The 21,604-nt window shown below is 47.1% G+C and overlaps 1 protein-coding gene across 3 annotated transcripts in view; it reads right to left on the bottom strand.

Moving 5' to 3' along the window:
- PDE8A (phosphodiesterase 8A) overlaps positions 1-21,604 on the bottom strand; it is a 2,216,737-nt gene that overhangs the window by 219,421 nt on the left and 1,975,712 nt on the right. For all 3 annotated transcript variants that reach the window (XM_069222557.1, XM_069222555.1, XM_069222556.1), the window contains exon 19: positions 11,556-11,688. In XM_069222557.1, coding sequence (XP_069078658.1) covers positions 11,556-11,688 — 133 coding nt within the window. The remainder of the gene's footprint in view (positions 1-11,555; positions 11,689-21,604) is intronic.

The following is a 21,604-nucleotide window of genomic DNA, read 5'->3' as shown; positions in this document are numbered from 1 at the left end:
TTCTGCTCTTCAGTCACAGGAATGGTTATTTCCAGAGGTAGCACAATGAGCCTCCAATCCTGGAGCTACTCTGTTGCCACCAGCCACCGCAGAGAGACAACTAAAGCAGCATGTTACTAGACCCTGTAGGGGTGGTAAACTATTGCAAGATTGATGACTTATTATAGATAGTATGGTCTTATCAATATTTTGGCAATGTACTCTGCTTGCTAAAAGGCTTTAATTCGTATCACTAAATGAAATGAAATGAATGATGTCCTTAGAATCTTTTACCTAACTACTCTGAATTGTCAGTCTAGTGTACATATAACAAATGTAAATATATGTGAAAAGCAATTGATGGCAAATGTTTTACAAAAACGTGATGTTTGTATGAGTGAATGTACAGTTTTATTTGAGTGTCAAGCAACAAAAGTAAGACAGCAGTAGAAGGAATTATTTCCTACTGGAACGTCACAAGAAGGTGAGGTTCACAGAGAAACAACCTTCACAATGCAGTTGTTACAAGGCATATGCCTTAACCACACATCCATTATCAGAGAAGGTAAGGGCATTTTTGGGTGTAGGGGTGAGTAAGGGCATTTGGATGGAAAGGGCTTTTTAGGGTTAAGGGTGGGTAATGTTTTTTGGGTAGCAGGGGTATTTTCAGGGTTTAGGGTGGGTAAGAGTATTTGGATAGCAGGGGAACTTTTACGGTTTTGGCGTGTAGGGTGGTTAAGGGTATTTGGTGGCAGGGGTATTTTTAGGGTTTAGGGTGTGTGAGTAATTGGGTTGTTGGTTGACTGGGGTGTCAGCCCTGGTTAAGCAACAGCAGGGTGTACCACAAAAAGTCACTAATTTAACCTGTGCTTAACCCTGGGTAGCTTGGTACAAAAAGCAGTCAGGCAAAATTTAGAGGCAATGTGTATTTCGCTAGTACACAAACAGCAATACAGTGAAAACACAATAGAAATCCCAAACCAATTTAGAAAAACATGGTATATTATAATAAACAATTTGGCACCAAAACTGTGAATATCCAATTAGTAGAACCCGAGGTATGATTTTTTAAAGTTTAAGGTTCAAAATAGCTGGTCTTCAGGTTTAGAAAGTGGCCATCAAGGCACATATAGCACCATAATCAGAAAGTCCCAGAGTGGATGGAGACCACATGGGTGTTCAGGACTCATTCAGGCTAGGGCCAGGTCCGGGTTCAAGATGGTGGGAGCCTGTTATGTCCCCTTGGCTCTGAACAGAAAGCCAGCAAATCTAGAACTTTGAGTCACATCTGAAGTCCTGGGTGCAGGTGAAGATGCAGGGCTCCACATCAGGGCTGGCCTCTGAAGATTTAAGGTAGGCTCTAGGCAACAGAGTAGCCTTTCTGGGTACAGCAGCAGACTGGTAGACTGCACAGCAGGTCACCGAAGCAGGAGGTTCTCTGGGAGTTCTTCCGCAGGTCCAGTAGCAAACTGAGGAGTAGGTTTGAGAGCCCTATTTCTGTCCCCATGTGCCCTGCTCCTATAGAAGCTGGGAGACGTTTCCAGAAGAGTTCTTTGAAGTTTCAGGAATTTCCTGCCTCCCTTGGCTCCAAGCTGGCTGCACTGGCAACACAAGGTTATTAAGCCTATTGTGTGGTGGCAGAGCATAGAAATGTAAAACTTAAAAGTACATGTCCAAACTTTTAATTACCTAGGGCCTACCTTAGGAGTGACTTACATGTAATAAAAAGGGGGTTTAAGGCTTGGCAAGGGGCCTTAAATGCCAGGTACATGGCAGTGGGACACTGCCTTCAGGCCGCTACGGAAGGCCTGCAGCATGTTTTAAAGTGCTACCTAAGTGTTTGGCACAATAAGTGCTGCTGGTCAACCAGTAGCGTATAATTTACAGGCTTTGGGCATATCGTATTTCACTCTACAAGGGATTTATATGTAAATTAAATATGCTGCTCAGTTATATGCCAATCAAATCATGTTTTAGGAAGTGAGCATACGCATTTTAACGCTGGTTAGCAGTGGGAAAGTGCACAGAGTACTAAGGCCAACAAGCAAAAATCCAGCAAAAATTAGCAGGAGGAAGGCAGAAAGTTTGGGGTGACCCTGTGGAGAGGGCCATTTCCAACATAAACCCCCTCTAGTCTAAAGCCAGAGTAGACTAATCAATACCTTGATGGACTTCCCTGCTTAGGTGATAAAACATGGACAATGGCCCTCTCCTGCAGGGGCACTTGTCAGTTCTACGCCTCTCTGGATTCAATTGGACGCCTCTGTCTAACATTCTCCTGAGCCACTGAACTGATCCATGGGGGACACTTGTCCTCATCTGTAGACACCATCTGTGCAGCCTTAATTTGCTCACAGATGCATCCCAGTAGGCAGACAGTACCAACATGGCCAACAATGTGATGTGGCCCATTCCACCCCTTGGATTACCAACCCAAGAAAAATGTTGTCGATAAGGACAACAACCGACAGAGTCCATTGACAGCAGTCAGTGTCATTAACCAAGCCACTTTCAGGGGTCTTTATCCTCTGTGGTTTCTCAGAGTGGAGAGCAGTAGTCCCAGGTGTTTGGCACCCTTTCTCCACTCTCCCTCCTACCAGTTCAGGAATGGTAACCTGAGACTGGTCACTCAGCCCAGGATCTATACACTGAGACTAAACAGGAGTCAGGGTGAGTCCTTTTTCTCACCCCCACCCCTCCATCTGTGCTGTCGCACCCTCCGTTTGGAAGTCGGATGTCAAAATGTCTGAGCTTTCAGGGCGCCCTGGGCAGCTGCTCCTCCTGGTTCTTCAATCACCAGTGGCAACTCATTCCCCAGAAGGCAGTCTATGGGCATCTGGGCTCTAACTATGACCCTTCACTTTCACACCCCACCCCACTCCAGGGATACTAGGACCATGGGGAGGACAGAGACCTGCCTGCCCCTGGGCCTGGGTTACTCTACACATCTGATCAGTGTACTGCGCTGAAGAAACCAGTCTTTCCACTACCATGGTCCACCTAGCCCCGGGGTCCCTCAGAGCAGTGACAAGGACCCCAGTCACTTTGACCTGGTGCAAGTAACTACTCCCCCCTACCCCCAGGGATCTCCAGTCTACACTCAGAGTTTACACCCAAATTAAGGCAGACTAGGGCATCTTCTATCTCCTGCCCTTGGCAACTACCTCCGCCCAAGGGCACATGAGCCATCCTGCAGATTTCCCACCAGTGGGTGGTTTCTTTGGACAGACAGACCCCCTGCATGTGTTCTAGTTGAGGATAATCAAAGCAGCGTAGTTGGACATGGGGCGCCGGGGGCCACCGCCCACCAGCTAGAACCTCCCTCCTCCTTTCCCCCTTACACTGAGACTAGTCTGGCTCTCCCTTGACCCACCTTCTGCTGGGAGGAATCTAAGCCACCCTTCTTGGAGTCACTCACAGGTACCTTTTCAGACTCTCTGGTGCTGACCCAGAGGTCCACCTCTTCAGCAAGCTCCAGGAGCCAGCAACCTTGCTATCTACCAGGTGTTTGTTGCAGCTCTTTAAAACAGGTATTGAGCTCCGTGTAGCCCCGGCCTCCAGCACTCTTCCCTGCAAAGCACAGTCTCCTGCCTGCTGCTCTAGTGACTCCTCTCCAGTTGTGCTGAGTGGGCCTCACTGCGACTCATGTGTCTGCTGCCTGTGAGTTGCCTGTTGGGGCTACATCCTCAACATCGGACTCTCCTCACTGCTGAGGGTCACCTGGGACTGCCCTCCTTAGCTTGAGTTCCCCCCTCGGATCTTCCTGGTGCCCAGCAGCTCTGCAGCCCATCTGTGAATCTTGCCTTTGCCAAGGCTTGTTGGTGGTTTTTCCACACCACTGACTGACTGCAACTCTTCTTCCAACATGGAACATCAACTGCATCACTCTGAAAACTCTTCTCCTGCTCCTGTGCTGCACAGCCAACTCCTGGTCTTCACCGTCGACCTGGGCCTGCATCTCCAGGAGGGTGGGTAGTGGCTCCTGCCTCAACTGAACACTCCAACTGGAACTGAACTTGGTCCCCTTCATTTGCAGGTCCCCTTCTGTCATGATCCACCTTCTGTTTCTTCCAGGCTTGGGTCTTGCACAGTCCTTTTACAATGTTTACCTGTGGGTTTGGGGAAAAAACAGGTACTTAACTCTTCTCTCCTAGTTGCTTGGAGGCACCCTGGTACATACCTTTTGGGGTTCCTAGTTCCTCTAGTTCCCCTCTACAGATTCCACTTCCTTGGGCGGGGGACTAACTTTCACATTCCACTTACTTAGGATATGGTTTGGTCTCCTCCTACGGTCTCCATTATTTTCTGTTATTTCACTGTTTTCTATTGCCTTCTATGCCAATTCCTGACTTTTAATGTGTATATATTAGTGTGTTTACTTCCCTGCTAGTAGAGTATTGCCTATACATTATTTTAGTGTTTGTCATGCCATAATAAAGTACCTTTATTTTTTAAACACTGTGTGGTTCTTTCATGTGTGTAATTGCTGTATGACTACAGTGGTATTGCATAAACTTAGCATGACTCCTAGATAACTCTTGGCTGCTCATCCACAGCTACCTCTAGAGAGCCCTGGCTTCAAAGCCACTGCCTACACCTCACTAATAGGGGATACCTGGAACTGGTATAATAGGTGCCCACCACACACCAGACCGGCTACCTACACTGCCCCCCCCCAGTACTTCTCTGGAATCTTATGTACCCTCAGGGCTACCTCATAGGTTGAAAACCATTTATCTATTTCATCCCGCACCCCCATAACTGGGCACTAGGTCTTTGGGTATGAGGACTCTCAACTCTCCAGTAAACACTGAAGATTCGCTGCCAACATTGCGGTTGGACTCCACTTGCTTGGCTTTAATGTCCAGCTCCTTAAGTTTTAATTCATGTTCCCTCCTCTTTTCCTCCACAGCTCTTTCAGCCTCTGCTTTCTGCCTATCTAACTTTAGCTTGGCCAGCTCCAGCTTGAGCTACTTTTCCTTCCTTCTGTCCTCCAACTCCACTTGTAGCAGGCCTGTGGAAGACACACTACTCCCTGCCCCATCCCCGGTAGCTGGATTCTCCTTTTGGGGCATCTCCACGCAGCTCCAGGTTCTCCTCTGGATGCTGGTTCCCATCCTCATTTGGTCCAGCTCATCAACATACTCTGGAGCTGCATCTTGAATGCTCTAGTCCTCTTCATAGGCTTGGAGGGCTATCTGTAGATCCAATTTGGAGGCTTTCTTGCCCACATTCAACCCCTCTCCTTTCAGGGCTTTTGCAGCACTACTTTAGTGAGGTTGTCAACATTCACCAGTTCCATCTCCAGGGCAGTAGTGGAAGGTAGGGTTACTTAAAATTAGACAAAACAAAAACAGCTAAAGGTGACTGAGGAGAATTTAACAAAAAAGTCAGCTCTAATGACAAATTAATTATCTGTGCTTTTTGTGTGACGCAAGTCACTGTATGGTACAGCTCAAACACAGGTCCTGATCCTACTCCTGCCACCAATGTGAGAAATTGAGTTATCGATTGACTAGGGTGTGAGCCCTGGTTAAGCAACAGCCGCAAACCCTTGCAGTGTGAACCATAAAAAGTCACTAATTTAATGCATGCTTAACCCTGGGTAGCTTGGCACTAAAAGCAGTCAGGCTAAAATTAGAGGCAATGTGTTAGGTATGTATGCAGTACACAAACAGCAATACAATAAAAACACAACACAAGACAATTCCTAACCAATTTAGAAACATAGTGCATATTTTAATAAATTATTTGACACCAAAACCACCAAAAATCCAATTAATAGAACCGGAGTTATGATTTTTTTAAATTTAAGATTCAAAATGGCAAGTCCTCAGTTTTAGAAAATGGTCATCTAGGCACATTTAGCAGCATAGCCAAGGGTCCAGGAGTGGATGGAGACCACCCGGGGGTTCAGGACTCACTGGGTCCAGGTGCGGGTTCAAGATGGTGGGAGACTGTTATGTCCCTGTGGCTCTGAGCAGGAGGCAAGAAAATCTAGCCCTTGGAATCACTGCTGAAGACCTGAGTGCAGGTGAAGATGCAGGGCTGTCCTCTGAAAGTTCAATGTAGGCTACAGGCAGCAAAGCAGTCTTTCCAGGTACAACAGCAGTCTGGCAGATTGCCCAGCAGATCACAGCAGCAGGAGTCCTTCCACAGGTCCAGTAGTGAACGGAGTAATAGGTCTAGGAGCCCTAGTTTCATACCCTGGTGTCCTGATCCTAGAAGTTGAGAGAAGTTTCAGAATGGTTCCTTGAATTTCCTGGCGTTTCCTAGCTCCTCTGGCTCCTAGCTGGCTGCACTAGTACAGGGTCGTATTGAGTTGTGGCAGAGGACTGCCTTTTCAGGTGCAAGTGGGGCGGTGCTTAGCTTCACCCCCCCCCCATCAAGTCAGTTGATGGTCACTTCAGGCTCTGCTAATCCCACTATTGTGTGACAGATTGGAAGGCATTTACAAAGTCCTAACTGTCGGTTACACCCAGTCACGAGACTTAGGCAGGCTGCAGGCATAAACTGCTAAGGGCAGGAAAATACCAACTTTCTAAAACTGGCATTTTCAAACTTGTAAAGATAAATTCGACTTTACTATTAAATAGGGTTTACCATTACAAGGTCATAGGTACAAAACTTAACATAGCCACTAGCTACCTTCTCTGGTTTAGGAAATACAGCTTATTAAATATAAGGACTCAACCTTGTTATACTATGAGAGGGGTAGGCCTCACAGCAGTGAAAAATAAATGTGGGCGTTTTTCTCCAATTTAAACTTAAAAGTATATGTCCTACTTTTTTATTTACACAGCACCCTGCCTTTTGGGCTACTTAGGGCCTACCTTAGGGTTATGTAATAAAAAGGGTGTTTAAGGCTTGGCAAGGGGTATTTAAATGCCAAGTCGACATGGCACTAGGGCACTGCCTTCAGGCTGCAAAGGCAAGCCTGGGACATGTTTTAAAATACTGTAAGAGGCTGGCTCTCTTTACAGTGTACAAACATGATGTGCACTGTGTGGAGAGCCAAAGCAATCCCAACCTAATTTACAGAGATGAAAACTAGACCACCAAATGCTCTACTTTTTATGGTCACTTGGTCGAGCAGTTTGGCTTATCCTGGAGAAGTGGTAAGCATCTGTTGTACACACAGTATCAATAAATGTGACATACCTAAAAGAATTGGCTTGAGACCAAATTACTGAAATATTTCAAGTTTTTATAACATTTTTAAGACCAAGATCTTCAAAATAAGGTAAGTACTTTTTAAGTTATGATTTTTCAAAGTTTAAAAGTTCAAAAACAGTCTTTTTGTGCATAATTACACACCATGGGAATCAATGGGAGAAAACTTTAAAACTGCATATAAAAATCAGGCAGTGTGTTTTACCAAGGTCGCCTTTCAGTTTTAGGTTGAGGTCACTGAGATGTCTTCCAGCTGGGAATGTTCGGGCGGCTCCCGGTTTCAGCAGGAGCAGCTTCTGAAAAATCCTTGGAGCTGATGCAGTACCACCGCGGGGGACCACTTGGTAAGCATTGCACAGGCGGACTTCAAGGTTAGTCTGGTGGGTCCCTTTGGAGTGCAGAGGTTGCAAGAGGTGGGAGACCATTAGAGCATAGCTGGTTCTCCAGTGCAGGCCCCAGGGAGGCCGAGTGCAGAGCAAATAGGTGAGCCAAGAGCTGTGCGCAAAGGTGCCCTTGGAACAAGAGACAGGTAATTTTGAGAGTGGATTGCAGGTCAGCAGAGCCACTCAGGGGGGTGGTTCTTATGTGTCCTCAAGTCCCTTGACAGGAGCTTGCTTTTGGTCCTTGAGAGACCAGAGTGGACTTTTCTTCTCTGTGTCTGATGTGGGGGTCCAGTACCCTTGGCTTTTGCACGGTTCAGACACTGGAGGTCGCAGTGTCACCAAACTTGGCACACTTGCAGGATTTGCCCTCTGGATCCGTCAGGTAGAATTTGGTCCGGCTTCTGTGTCTGGTTCCTTGGTCCGCAAACTGGACTTCACTGGTCTTTTGCTTCTTTGTTGCAAGGAGTGATTCCTTTACTCTGGAGAGAGATCTTTGGTGATTTTCAGAAGGGTGGAAGTCCTCTGGGGTTTTGTAGAGTCCGTCTGGTGTCTGTGCAACCCCTCAGTGGCGATTGTCGTGTCCTGGGTGCAGCAGGCAGGGTTTGGCGCCTTTTTCTTTGTGCAGCAGGAATGCAGTTCTCAAGCCTTGGGTGTTCTTTGTAGCTGGCCTTCTTGTGTCCTTGGAATTTGATCTGCAGGTCTAGGGGTGCCCATTAAATACTGCATTTAGTGGGCGTTCAGGGGAGTCTCTAGTAGTGGCCAATGGGTCATCTACCTTAGAGTGGCTACACCCACCCCTTGACTACTTCCTGGGGGCAGAGGTCACTTCTCCATCCCTGACTGGCTATTTTCCTACCATGCAAGATAGAGGAAAATAAACTGGAGGGGTCACCTCACATGCAACACCTTAGAGGTGGTGCAGGCTGGGGGTTGTCACTCCTCCTGTCCTTTGTGCATTTTCCTGCCGTGGCTCGCGCCAAAAGTGGGGGTCTGCAACAGGGGCGGCCATCTGCTGCTAGCAGCAAGGCTAGGGTTGACTTTGAAGCTCGCTGGCAGGACAATGCATATTTGTGGGAGATGTTGCACCTCTGCCAAGGAAAGGTTTTGTTTTCTGAACCGAGAGAGCAAGGGCTCTCACCCCAGGGTGCCAGAATCTTGTTTGCTGGTGGCAGGCTGGTTGTGACCGGCCAGCAGTCATGCCAGGGTTAGTTAGCTTTTGCAAGGGGCACCTCTAAGTTGGCCCCTGGATACATTTTGCAGCAAATCCAATACTGGTACCAGTTTGGATTGATTGTTCACAGTTGTTTTATACCAAACTACCCAGGGTTCAGAGTGGCCATCATGTAGTTGTGAAACTCATACTGACCAGTATTAAGCACATGGCTGTTCTGTTCACTCACTATGCCCAATGCTTGGCAAGGACACAGTAGGGGCTCATGCATCTATGCCCATACATATAGTATAGTGCACCTTTCCTTAGGGTTGGAAGGCCTGTCAAAGGGGTGGCCTACCTACAGTGCATGCAGTGTGTAGTGGACAGGTCACACAGGCTGTGTGCCATGTCGAGTTTGCATTTTGGGATTGCACCAGAAATCTTAGCCTGCAATAGCAGTGCTGGGTGCACTTAGATGCATGGTCCCTGAGGGTGGCACAATCTGTGCTGCTGCCCTCAGGGGCCTACCCTTAGTACCCCAGGCCCTGGGTATCTAAGTACTATTTACTAGAGACTTATAGTGGCAGGTAAAGGTGTTGCCAATTGTGCCAATGCATCACAACAGTTTTGGGGAAGAGATCCTGGGCACAAACAATTTTGAAACCACATCAAATACCAGGCAAAGAGTGGGGGGCTAACCATGTCATAAAGGCCCTTTACCACAAATACTACTTAAGTGGGTGGCAAAATAAGTGATGTAGGCCACCACCTGCTTTTAAGTTACATGACCTGGGTATATCGTGTATTACACTAAAAGGCACTTACATCTAGACTAAATAACCCGAGCAGGTATATGCCAATCAAATCATGTTTAAGGAAGAGAGCACAAGCACTTTAGCACTGGCCAGCAGTCATAAAGTGCAGCGATTTCCAAGGCCAACAAGAAAAAATCCAGCATCCAGCAAAAAGTAGGAGTAGGAAGGCAAAATGTTTGGGGGTGACCATGTAGAAAGGGCCATTTTTAACAGTGTGGTTAAGGGGATTTGGGTGGCAGGGGTATTTTTAGGGGTTAGGGTGGGTAAGGGTATGTAGGTGGCAGGGGTATTTTCTAGTGTTTAGGGTGGGTAAGGTTATTTGGTTACCAGGCCAAGGATATTTTTAGGTTTTAGGTTGGGTAAGGGCATTTGGGTGGTAGGGGTATTTGGGTGGCAGGGTTTAGGGTGGGTAAGGGCTTTGGATGCCAGGGGTATTCTTTGGGCTTATGGTGGGAAAGGGTATTTGAGTGGTAAGGGTGATTTTACAATTAGGGTGGGTACGGGTATTTGAGTGGTAGGTGTAGTTTGAGGGTTTAGGGTGGGTAAGAGTATTTGGGTGGTTGGGTATGTTTAAGGTTTAGGGTGAGTAATGGTATTTCGGTGGCTGGTGTATTTTCCAGGGCTTAGGGGTTGGTGATTCAGAGGCTAGGGGTCGAAAAGGGAATATATATTATTATATGTATAAATAATATATATATATATATATATATTATTACATATATACACACACACACACACACATATATATATATAAAGTATTTCACTTACCTGGCATATACCTACTGTTTTGTGGAAAAGGCATGTGCATGTTAATGACCTGTGCGGTAAAGGCAATGCGTGGGAATCGCATTGAGTGATGATGGATGTCTGGTAAAGGCATGCATGGTAAAGGTGTGCGTGGCTCCCTCATACATCCTGTTCACGTCATCAGTTAAAATATAACATTTTTACAGACCTCCCTCTTGACATTAAATGGCAACTACCACAGTGTAACAGCAGGTTACAGCTGTATGATGGCATGCAAGATAATTAAAGACTCTCCAAAAACGTTTCTGGATGGATGTTCTAAGAAGAACAAGTATTGGCAAAAACAATATGTCTGGCCTTAAAAGAGTGTTGTATGGTAATGTAAAGCAACATAAGTAAATAGCATGGGAATTAATATGTATTTGTATGGAAGCAAAGACCTGTGACATTATGGTGGAACAGTTTAAAGATCAGAAGACAGTTGCACTGTCAAATCGTGTACGTTAATGACTGCCCTGCTCCCAGAGAAAAACACCTTAAATGATCTAGTTATCTACAACACTGTAATAGCATTACAATCATGAGTATTCCCCTGCAAATTCAAGTTGAGGCAGCACAGATGTGTGTAAGGCAAGCACTGTTTTTTTTGCGGAAGCACACAACCTCCACTCAATCAAAACATGTACTCCTGCTAACGACACGGGCAAAGCCAAAGCACCGCTCTAGTAATTCTCACATTTTTGTCTGGCGACAGCTGCACTGTCAAGCTAGACCATAAAAACTATAACCGAGGCAAAACGACATTGGTCTGTCTTGCACAATAAATCCCAGATTATACAGGATTTTTCCTACAATTAGAGTAGAGTTCAAATAATAGGAGTCTTGGGAATTATCATAGAATCACTAAGATAAAGATATGCTATATAATAAGCCTGGTCAAACAGGAAGGTCAAGCAATTAACCATACACCGCTTTAATAATCTAGAATGTGTCTCGTGGCACTTGTGGTAGAGGTCAGTGCTTTTGAACAAGGAGTTACACAATAGTAAAATTAAACAGAGTGCCCTATGTAGAAACTGGCCGATGCCCATCTGTCCAACTCTCCGTTCACCCGCTCACATAGAAGCCACTTTGTTTTCTTGGCTGTGTCATAGGACACAAACTAACTCCCTTTCATCCAAAGGGAGGTCGCTCAAAGTTAACTATATCTTTTAACTACTGTTGATAAAACAAAACTGATATGAAAGGATACAATGGTAGCATTAACTAATTAGAGCAAAAGATATACACATTTTTGTGTCCTACCGTATTTTCTTCTAGTGACGACAGAGGCTTATTTATGCTGTTTACAAACTTGTTGACATGCTCAAAATGTTTTGTCATTTCTGTTGCTAAAACCATATCAATAATTGCTTGACGAAGTGTCCGGTATTCATTCCTATCAGAAAAATATGTTATTATTAGAAATTAAATGATACAACAAATTCATAAGTCCTAAGTTTGTTATTAAATGCGGTACGGAAAGTGAACAGCTCTAGCGCTAGAATGTCCTCTAGAAAGTGATTTTCATGTAACTATGGAGTAGAATTGACTCAAGAATAGAAATAGAAACAAACAAGAAAAAATGGAGTACAGGGGGACAGTGGCGGCTGGTGATCTTTAAAAGTGGCGGGGCGTAATAACTGCTAGGAGTGAATCCCATGTTTTAAAAAAAATTGCATTGAGAATTTCCCATATGAGAACTGCCTTCATTGTGCCAATGGCAACCTTTTGTTATGGGTTTCCCAATGTGACAAGAACTACGTACAATGTTGCAGTACCAGAATCTTGCCACTGAGGCTGCCCATATACCATGGTTGGCCCGAAGGTAAAAATATCAACTCCAGTAATTTAGAGCCAGCATTTTATCATAGTTTGTTTCCCCCAACCATCCCCCTCAGCCCCAGTATGCCATGGCTACCCTCTCTGAGGAAAATAGTTATCTTCTGGTATGCCAGCACCAGCATTCTGCCATGGGTGTCTCCTTATGTCAAATATTACTTAAAGTATTTCACCATCTTCATTTTGCCTCGAGTGCCTTATGCAAAGTATTACCTGCAATGCACGGGTACTCTCAGTTTCCCACGGATGCCCCATACAAAGAATTTCCTCCACTGGGTAACTGCCAGCATTTTTCTACAGGGACCTCCATGCCAAAAATTATTTCTAGTACGGCAGGGCCTGCATTTTGCCATGGGTGCCATTCCTTATACCAGGAATTATTTCCAAAGTGCATACAGCAGCACGTTACCTTGGGTGCTGCCATAAGCCCAGAATTGTATTACGTATGCCATAGCCAGTGGCAGACTCACACTAAAAAAACATGCAAAAACACACTTACTCACACATATCCTTTCACTTATACTCACTTCCTCTCACATTCACTCTCTTCTCCTTCACTCAAGTCTTCCTCTTGCTGATTCTCATCCATAGTCACCCCCACCCCTAATACTCACACACAACTCGAAATTACTCACTCCTTATAACGCACTCACACTCCACTCATTCGCTTGCACTCACTTTCACTTATTCGGCACACTCAAACTCAGATTCTCACTCACTTTCACGCTCATTGACACTCAAACACACATACATTTTCACTCAATATCATTCATTTCCAATCATGGATAAACACACTCACATAAACACATTCACAGAGAAACCACATTTTTTTTACTTACTTTGTTCCTTTGCTGGCAGCTTGCAGGCTCCAACAAGGAGCCAGAGAGAGTAGCACGGCAGGTTTGGATAGGGGAAAAACAACCTCAATCCCACTCCTAGCTTCTTGATAGAACTGGAAGCACATAACTAAAAGAAGCTGGGTTGTGCTGGGTTCTTACCCCTCCTGCAATGTGTGGTTTTCATTTGCCTCAGGGATGCACCCTGATGAACAAGTTACATACCTTCGGTAACGCATTATCTGGTAGGGACTCTAATTAGCTGCAGATTCCTTACCTTTGAATTCCCTGGCTTCAGTTTCAAATCTGGAATTTTTTACTGAGCAGTACCCTGTGCGCACCATTGGGTGGCGTCGTTCGGCTCTGCGTGACACAGTCAGCGTCATTGGAGCAGTCTGTGACGTCAAGGTCGCCTATAAAGACACCACCCCGGGGCAAGTATGTCTTTTACCCACAAACTACCATGCCAGAAGCGCAGTCATGGATAGAACTAACAGTTCGTCTGTGCAAAGCCAGGGCTCTACAAGGGATAAACCCTAACCCTACTAGACATATCCGCAGAGGGGAAAGGCATGGGTGGGTGTAAGAAATCGTGATGCAGAGAATGACCCAGCGCGAAATGGTCCTCTTCTGCACTGCCCGACCCTTCTTTGCTCCCACCTACCCCACAAAGAGTTGGTCATCCAACCGGAACACTTTTGTGCGGTCAAAGTAGAACGACTATGCTCTTTTTGGGTCCAGCCAGTGGAGTTGCTATTCTTCCTTAGAGGGATGCGGTGGAGCAAAGAATGGTGATCAGGGTGATATTCTGACCCAGATGGAATGGGGCCATCCCTTTAGGGAGGAAAGAGGCACATGTTCTAAGACACCTTGTCTGGGAACATGGTGAAATACGGTGGCTTGGATGAAAGAGCTTGCATCTCACTCACCCTCTTGGCAGATGTTATCGCCAATAAGAAGGTTGTGTTGATGGTGAGCATCCGGAGGGGACAGTTGTGTAAGGGCTCAAAAGGAGCACTCATTAGTAACGTGAGGGCAAGATTTAAATCCCATTGGGGCACAACAAAGGGCATAGGAGGAAACATATGTACAAGCCCTATGAGGAAACTATGCACAATGGGAGATTTGAAAAGTGAAGGCTGATCAGGTAGCCAAAGAAATGCCGATATGGCAGAAAGATAGCCTTCGAGAGTACCCAAAGCAGAACCTTGTTGGGCAAGGGATAGAATAAAGAGAAGGATATCAGAAAGAGAAGTAGAAAGAGGATCAATAGACCTTTTTGTTCCATAATATACAAAGCGTTACAACGCCAGGCGTATACTGTTTTAGTGGCTGCCAAAATAACTTTACAGACTTCTGGAGGAAGGTCAAAAGTCATCAACTGTCGCCACTCAATCTCCACGCTTTTTTCACAGGTTCGGGTGGAGAACCTTCCCCTGCTGCTGCAACAGAAAATCCTCCTGAAGGGGCAACCTGATTGGAGGATTGATGCTCATTTTCAGAAGCTTGGAATGCCAAACTCTCCTTGCCCAATCCGGAGCCATTAGGATTACTTGGGCCCAGTCATTCTTGATCTTCTTGAGAACTCTGGAAGAAGTGGTGTGGGCCAAAAGGTGTACAGGAGGCCTGAATTCCACTTGTAACTAAAAGAGTTGCCGAGCACTGCCTACTTGGAAACTCCAACGCTCAATACTGCTGACATTGCGCGTTATCTGCGGAGACGAAAGATCTAACCAAGGCTCTCCCCAATGCTGAAATAGTCCTTGCGCCAACTCCGGATGGAGATACCATCCGTGATCCGCTAGGCACAATTGGCTGAACACATCCGCCCTGGCGTTCAGAGAACCTGCCAGATGCTGAACCACCAGGGCTATTCCCTGCTGTCCCAGCCATGTCCAGAGACGCAGGGCCTCTTTACAAAGGGTCCACAACCAGACACCATTGTGTTTGTTGCAGTACCACGTTGCGGTGATGGTATCCATGAGCACCTGCACTATCTTCCCTTTTACAACAGGAAGAAATGCTTTCAATGCCAGTCGGATTGCCAGGAGCTCCAATAAGTTGATATGGAGTCCTGATTCATCCACAGACCAGAGGCTCCTGATCTCTGCCTCTCCCAGATGGCCTCCCCATCCTAGAAGTTACGCATCTGTCACTACTGTGATATCTGGTTGGGGAGAGGAGTCTGCCTCTGACCCAACTGCAGTTCACTAACCACCACTGCAGGTCTTTTGCAGTTCCTTCTAAGATCTGAATTGTGTCGGTAAGTTTCCACTGATGCGGAACCCACTGGAACTCCAGGTCTCACTGCAGAGCCCTCATATGCCATCTGGCATGTTGCACTAACAGGATGTAGTCCCAACAGCCTCAAAGTCTGTCTCACCGAAATCCAGGATAGAGGCCGAAACATCGGTATCATAACCTAAATATCTTGGACTCGCTGCTCAGGAGGATAGGCTCCAAACTGCACTGTGTCCAGAACGGCTCTAATGAAATGGAGCTTCTGAGAGGGAGTCAGATGTGACTTCGGTACGTTTACAGTGAACCCCAGCGACTGCAGGAGGTTCGCCGTCGTCTGAAGGTAGCTGACAAGAGCCTGGGGCGTAGAAGCCTTCAACAGCCAGTCATTGAGGTAGGGGAAGACTGAAATCTCTAACCTACACAGATGAGCTGCTACCACCGCCATCACTTTGGTGAACACCCAAGGGGCACTGGTGAGACCGAAAGGAAGCATGGTAAACTGAAAGTGCTCGCGGCCCGCCTTGAACTGAAAGTAGCGCCTGTGGGCAGACAGGATGGGGATGTGAAAATATGCATCCTGCAAATCCAAAAGTACCATCCAGTCTTCTTGGTCTAGGGCAGACAAGACCTGCGCAAAAGTGAGCATCTTTAATTTCTCCTTTTTGAGGAAGAGATTGAAGTCACTTACATCCAAGATAGGGATACGACCCTTGTTTTTTTTTTTTGGGAATCAAAAAGTAGCGGAACTAACCACCACTACTTACTTCTGACATTGGGAACCTTTCTATGGCTCCCTTGGCCAAGTGAGCTGTAATTTCCTTGTGGAGCACGACTGAATGATCCTCCATCAGCCATCCTTCTAATGGAGGCATAGAGGGAAAGAAAGGCCGACTGCTAGCAAGCAGGTGCCAAGAGGCCCAAAGCTCTGGCTGTAGCTCGAGAGTCCTTAAACCGCTCAAGCGCCAAGACTGCCTTTTCTCCAAATAGGCACAAGCCATCAAAGAGCCACAGGTTTGCCTAGACATCCCCCGAAAAGCCAGACGTACAGAGCCAGGCATGGCGTCAAAGGGCCAGTGTCGATGAAATTGCCCTACCCAGCTAGTTGGCCATGTCCAAACTATACCATATCAAAAACTTGGCTGCATCTCTCCCATCTTTTACAGCTTGTGTGAGAGTGTCCGCATGCCCTCTAGGACCTGGGACAGCACGTGTGCCACCATATCGCACAAAGTAAGGAGAAAACAGCCCAATAGGCATCAGGTGTTTATGGACCTTAATGCCAGACAGGACTAAGAAAACATTTTCTTTCCAAGCTGATCCAGCCTCTTCGATTCCCTATCCGGGGAGCGGAAGGGAAGGCACCATGGGAAGTGGAGGTCTGGACTTCCAAGCTTTCCGGGTGGGGTGTTGGGTGAGGAAACTAGGATAGTTTGGAGCTGGTCTATGGCAGCGGCCGAAAGTTCTATTAACAGGAGCCCTGTGCTGGGTTTGGACCACATCCCCAGCAGGACATCAGTGAGTGCTTCATTGAAGGGTAACATTGGCTCCAATGTGGAACCCCCTGGCTGAAGCAGCTCAGTCAGGAGGTTAGTCCTAACTGGCCCCATAGGCATATCTAGGTCCAAGACCTCAGCTGCCCTAGAAACCACCATAGCATATGAAGCTCTCACCTCTGTAGCCACAGTAGGTGAGAGCATGCCATTATCTTGAGAAGTAGCCACTGGCTTCTCCTAGTTCCTCATACCTCATCTATATGTTCCGATCCATACTTTAAAGGGTCATAGGACCCCTGCCATTCCTCCCCTGTACCTGACTGTTTCAAAAAGGCCTCAGGTACTGATCTGGCCCCTGGTTGCACCACTGAAGTCAGAAGCAGTGTCATACGACGTAATTCCAGCTCTGGATCATCTGGGATAAGGATGGGGATCGCTCCATGGGTGGGCGCTGGTGGAGTGGGGAGTGTCGACGTCGGGAGTGATGCCGGAGGAGGTCGACTGTGTAAACTTGGCACCGCCCCTGATCCGGTATCAGATCCTAGAGTCCCCAATGGCGCCAAAGCTGCTGGCGTTGAACCAATGGGGCCCCTGCTGAACCCGCAGGGCCCGAAGCCATGCCTGCGGGGACAGCCCACTCAAATACGAGGTGCATGGTGTTGTGAAACTCTTTGAGCTGAGCGGAGGTCGCTCCGGCTCCCAGACGGGGGGGGGGGAGGGAGGGGGGGTGAGACTCGAAGCTGGCCTGGCATCGGTTCCGTGGAATCATGCCTGGAACGTCGACGTTCCTGAGGCGCCGCATCAGCCGATGGGTGTGGCAAAGTCGAAGTCCACGTGGACGACTTCTTCTTGTGATTCTTCCCCGAGTGCCTGGAGGACTTCCTCCTGGATTGGGACTGTGACCTCTTAGGAGTCATGCCAACCGAAGTCAACTGCCGGGCCGCCATGAGATTCAGAGACCGCTCTCTCAGAGCTTCCAGAACCATGGCCCAGCAGTTGGAACACGACTTCAAGTCGTGGTCTCTGTCGAGGCACCAAAGACATACCTGATAGAGGTCCGTCACCGACATGGTGCGATGGTAGGTGCCGCACGGCTTGACCCTCGTCTTTCTCGATGTCATCCTGCACAGCCTTCAAAAGACTTGACAAAAAAGTTTTTTTTTTTTTTTTAAAAGGCCTGCAAGAACAGGCAGAGGATAGCACGATCCTGGACCTCCGCTTAACTGGCGTGGAAGGAAAATAACTGACGTATGTGCGCTGGGGTGGTGCCATTATAGGCGACCATGACGTCACAGGTGGCTCCAAAGATGCCACGCGGATCTGAATAACACACACGGATTCAAGCGAGGCTGTCGGAAAGTAGCCTCATTCTAGCTTGGTTACCCCCACTTTCTGCCTGTTTGTCAGTGTGTTTGACTGTTCATTGGGGTCCTGCTAACCAGGATTCCAGTGATTATGCTCCCTCCTCTTAAACTTGGTTGCTGGAACCTTTTTCACCCCACATTTGGCATACTGGTGGCCCCATGTAAGTCCCTAGAATATGGTACCTAGGTACCCAGGGCAGTGGGGTACCAGGGGATCCCTATGGGCTGCAGCATGTATTATGCCAACCATCGGGTGCCCATGCAAAGTCTTCTGCAGATCTGCCACTGCAGCCTGCGTGAAAGGATGCATGCATGCTTTTCAGTACCAGGTCACTGTAAGTTACCCCTATGGTAGGTCATCTCAGCCCAGAGGGCAGGTACCTGTGTGTGTGGGCACCCATGCACTAGCAGGAGTGCCCCACGAACTCCAGTTCCATTTTCCTGGACTTTGTGAGTGTGGAGATGCCATTTTACACATGTAATAGACATAAGTCACTACCTATGTCCAGCTACATAATGGTAACACCGAACATGTATCAAACATATCGGAAGCATACGCCAATACTATTGCAAGTATTGGAAGTATGATTCCATACACTCAAGGTGCTCTTAAGAGGACCTCCAGCATTGCTAACACCAGTCTTACAGGGTTTTCCGGGCAGTCCAAGCTGCTGCCACACTTCAGACAGGTTTCTGCCCTCCTGATGCTTGATCTGATCAAACCCAGGAAGGCAAAACAAAGGAGGTCCTTTGGGAGAGGGAGGTAAAACCCTCTCCCTTTGAAAATAGGTGTTGGGAGGGGTAGCCTCTCCAAGCCACTGATATGCTTTGAAGGGCACATTTGGTGCCCTCCCTGCATAAACCAGTCCACAACGGTTCAGGGACCCCCAGTCCCTGCTCTGGCACAAAACTGGACCATGGACAGGGGAGTGACCACTCCCCTGTCCATCACCACCCCAGGGGTGATGATCAAAGATCCTCCAGAAGGTCCCTGGGTTCTGCCATCTTGTTTCCAACGTTGGAAGAGAACTCTGGGAGCATCTGAGTGGCCAGGCCAGGCAGGTGACTTCAGAGCCCCCTCCTTACAGGCTCTTACCTGGCTAGATGACCAATCCCCCTTTCAGGGCTATTTAGGGTCTCTCTCTTGGGTGGGTCCTCAGATTCGGCTTGCAAGATTCCAGCAGGACTCCTCTGCAACCTCCACTTCAACTTCTGGCCGCTGGAACTGCAACTGGACCCTCCAAGAACCGACAATGCGGCAATCAACGAAAAAGACTCTTCTGCAACTTTGTTTCCACTTTTGCCAGCTTTGAAACATTTCCCCAGCCATGCATACTCAGAAGTCAGCAACTCCTGAGCCTACACAAGAAGAAGGAATCTCCCATGGAGTGAAGGAGTCACCTGCTGCAACGATGACTGGCTATGTGGATCTCCTCTCATCCTGAGCTGAGTGGACTCTGCATCACGGGTGGTGCTCCAGAGTTGTCCTCTTAGTCCTGGCTGCCAACTGTGCACCTTTGGTGGAGGTAAGCCCTTGCCTTCCAAAACAGGACAGCACCCCCGTGTACTGCATCTCTTGCAGCTGCCAAGGCTTGTTTGCATCTCCTCCAAGGGATCTTAAGGCGACGAGTAGCTCCAGTCCCCAGCACTCCTTCCTGTGCTGCACAGCCCTCTGCGTGGTTTCCTTGTGGCGAGGGATCCCTTCCTGTAGTGCTGCGTGGGCTCCTTCTCCGACTGCTGTGTCCCCGTTCTGTGGGACTCCTGTGGGTGCTGCCTCTGCTCCTGTGGACTCCTTGCGATGCTGCGGGTCCATGTGACTCCCCCACCTGGGTTGAGTCCTCCAAAGCCTTGCTGGTCCCCGGAAGAACCAATTTCCCACTAACCAGGAGTTTGCCTTTGTCAATGTTTGTTGGTGGAATTCATGCACCAACACCCATCTGCAATCTTCACTCCAACGTGAGACATCTTCTCAGTGCTGACCTGTTCTTCTTCACTGCCGACCAACTCCTGCAAGTACAGTTGGCTGGGTAGTAGCTCCTACTCCTCCTGGACTCCACTGTGACTTTTTGGACTTGGTCCCCTCTTGCCACAGGTCCTCTTCTTCAGGAATCCACCACTGGTTTCTTGCAGTCTTGTCTAGGTGTCTTCTTTTTCCTCCTTTTGGGTGGTTTGGGGAAATTCCAGTGATTTACTCCTGCTTTCCTGGTCGCTGGCGGGTACTGTGTTACTTACCTCTGTGGTTTTCTGGTACTTCAAGCTGCCCTCTACACCTTCCACTTACCTAGGTGGGGGTCTTGTGTTTGCATTTCATTATTTTTGTAGATGGTTTGGGGTCCCCCTAGGGTCACTATTGGTTATTGCTATTTGCACTGTTTTCTAACCTTTTCTATGTCTATTGCTGTTTACTACTGTATCTATTTAGTGTATTACTTACCTCCTATTGGAGGGTTGCCCTTCTAGCATTTTGTGGTATTGTGTGACCAAAAATAAAGTACCTTCAGTTTTGTATAACTGAGGTTTTTTTCATGTATGTAAGTGCTGTGTGACTACAGTGGTTTTGCATGAGCTTTGCAGGTCTCCTAGATAAACCTTGGCTGCTCATCCACAGCTATCTCTACAGAGCCTGGCTTCTAGACACTGCCTACACTTCACTAATAGGGGCTACCTGGACCTGGTATAAGGTGCAAATACCTTAGGTACCCACCACACACCAGGCCAGCTTCCTAAAGATGCCACCCAATGGCGCGCGCAGGGTATTGGTCAGCCAAACAATTCTGGATTCCAAGGAGACGCCAGGAAATTCAAACGTAAGGAATCTGCAGCTAGAAGTCTCTATCAGATCAACTCCATTGCAGATTACCATAATGTGACATTATACAAATCTTAATAGGTTCACTGCAACCCCTCACACAGGATATATGAAACATACTATAAACCAACATCTCCCCGTCCTGGAAGTTGTTTATTTACTATCATTCATCAATGAGATTAATAATCACTTAGCTTTAAAGAAAGTCTGCAATGAGTAATAAAATACTGTCAATAACTCACTCAAACATTAGAATAATTTCCAACCAATTTGTATTCTTTTTTCACTGATATTTCATATAAATAGCATTTTGTAATAAGAGTGTTATCTGACACAGGCTCCTCAAAATGTAGGGCAGCCATCAAAGTTAACATATGCTACTTCCCCGCAAAGACATACCTCTTCCCATTTTTGTGTTGAAAAACTATTTAAGCAAATACAATTGTGGTTCTACAGGTTCAATAAAGCTCACCAACCATGTACACTTGTGATATTTACACTTCTAGCAAAATAATCTCTTACAAGAAATTATATATACATAATTGCATTGACGCTCATTTTCCAACAAGTCACAATTCATAAATATAACTTGTTGCTGATCACCAGTAAAAATTACAACCCCTTTCGATACCTTCCTCGTGTCTGTACCTTTCCACTTTAGGGGAGCCTGAACCCGCTAAAGCCCAGTTTCACAATTAAGTCAACAGCCCATGACCAGAAGTGCCGCTCT

The sequence above is a fragment of the Pleurodeles waltl genome, chromosome 3_1, assembly GCF_031143425.1.
Source record: "Pleurodeles waltl isolate 20211129_DDA chromosome 3_1, aPleWal1.hap1.20221129, whole genome shotgun sequence".
NCBI classification, from domain to species: Eukaryota; Metazoa; Chordata; class Amphibia; order Caudata; family Salamandridae; genus Pleurodeles; species Pleurodeles waltl.
The sequence above is the reverse complement of the archived record's forward strand: the minus strand, read 5'-3'. Positions and strand labels throughout refer to the sequence as shown.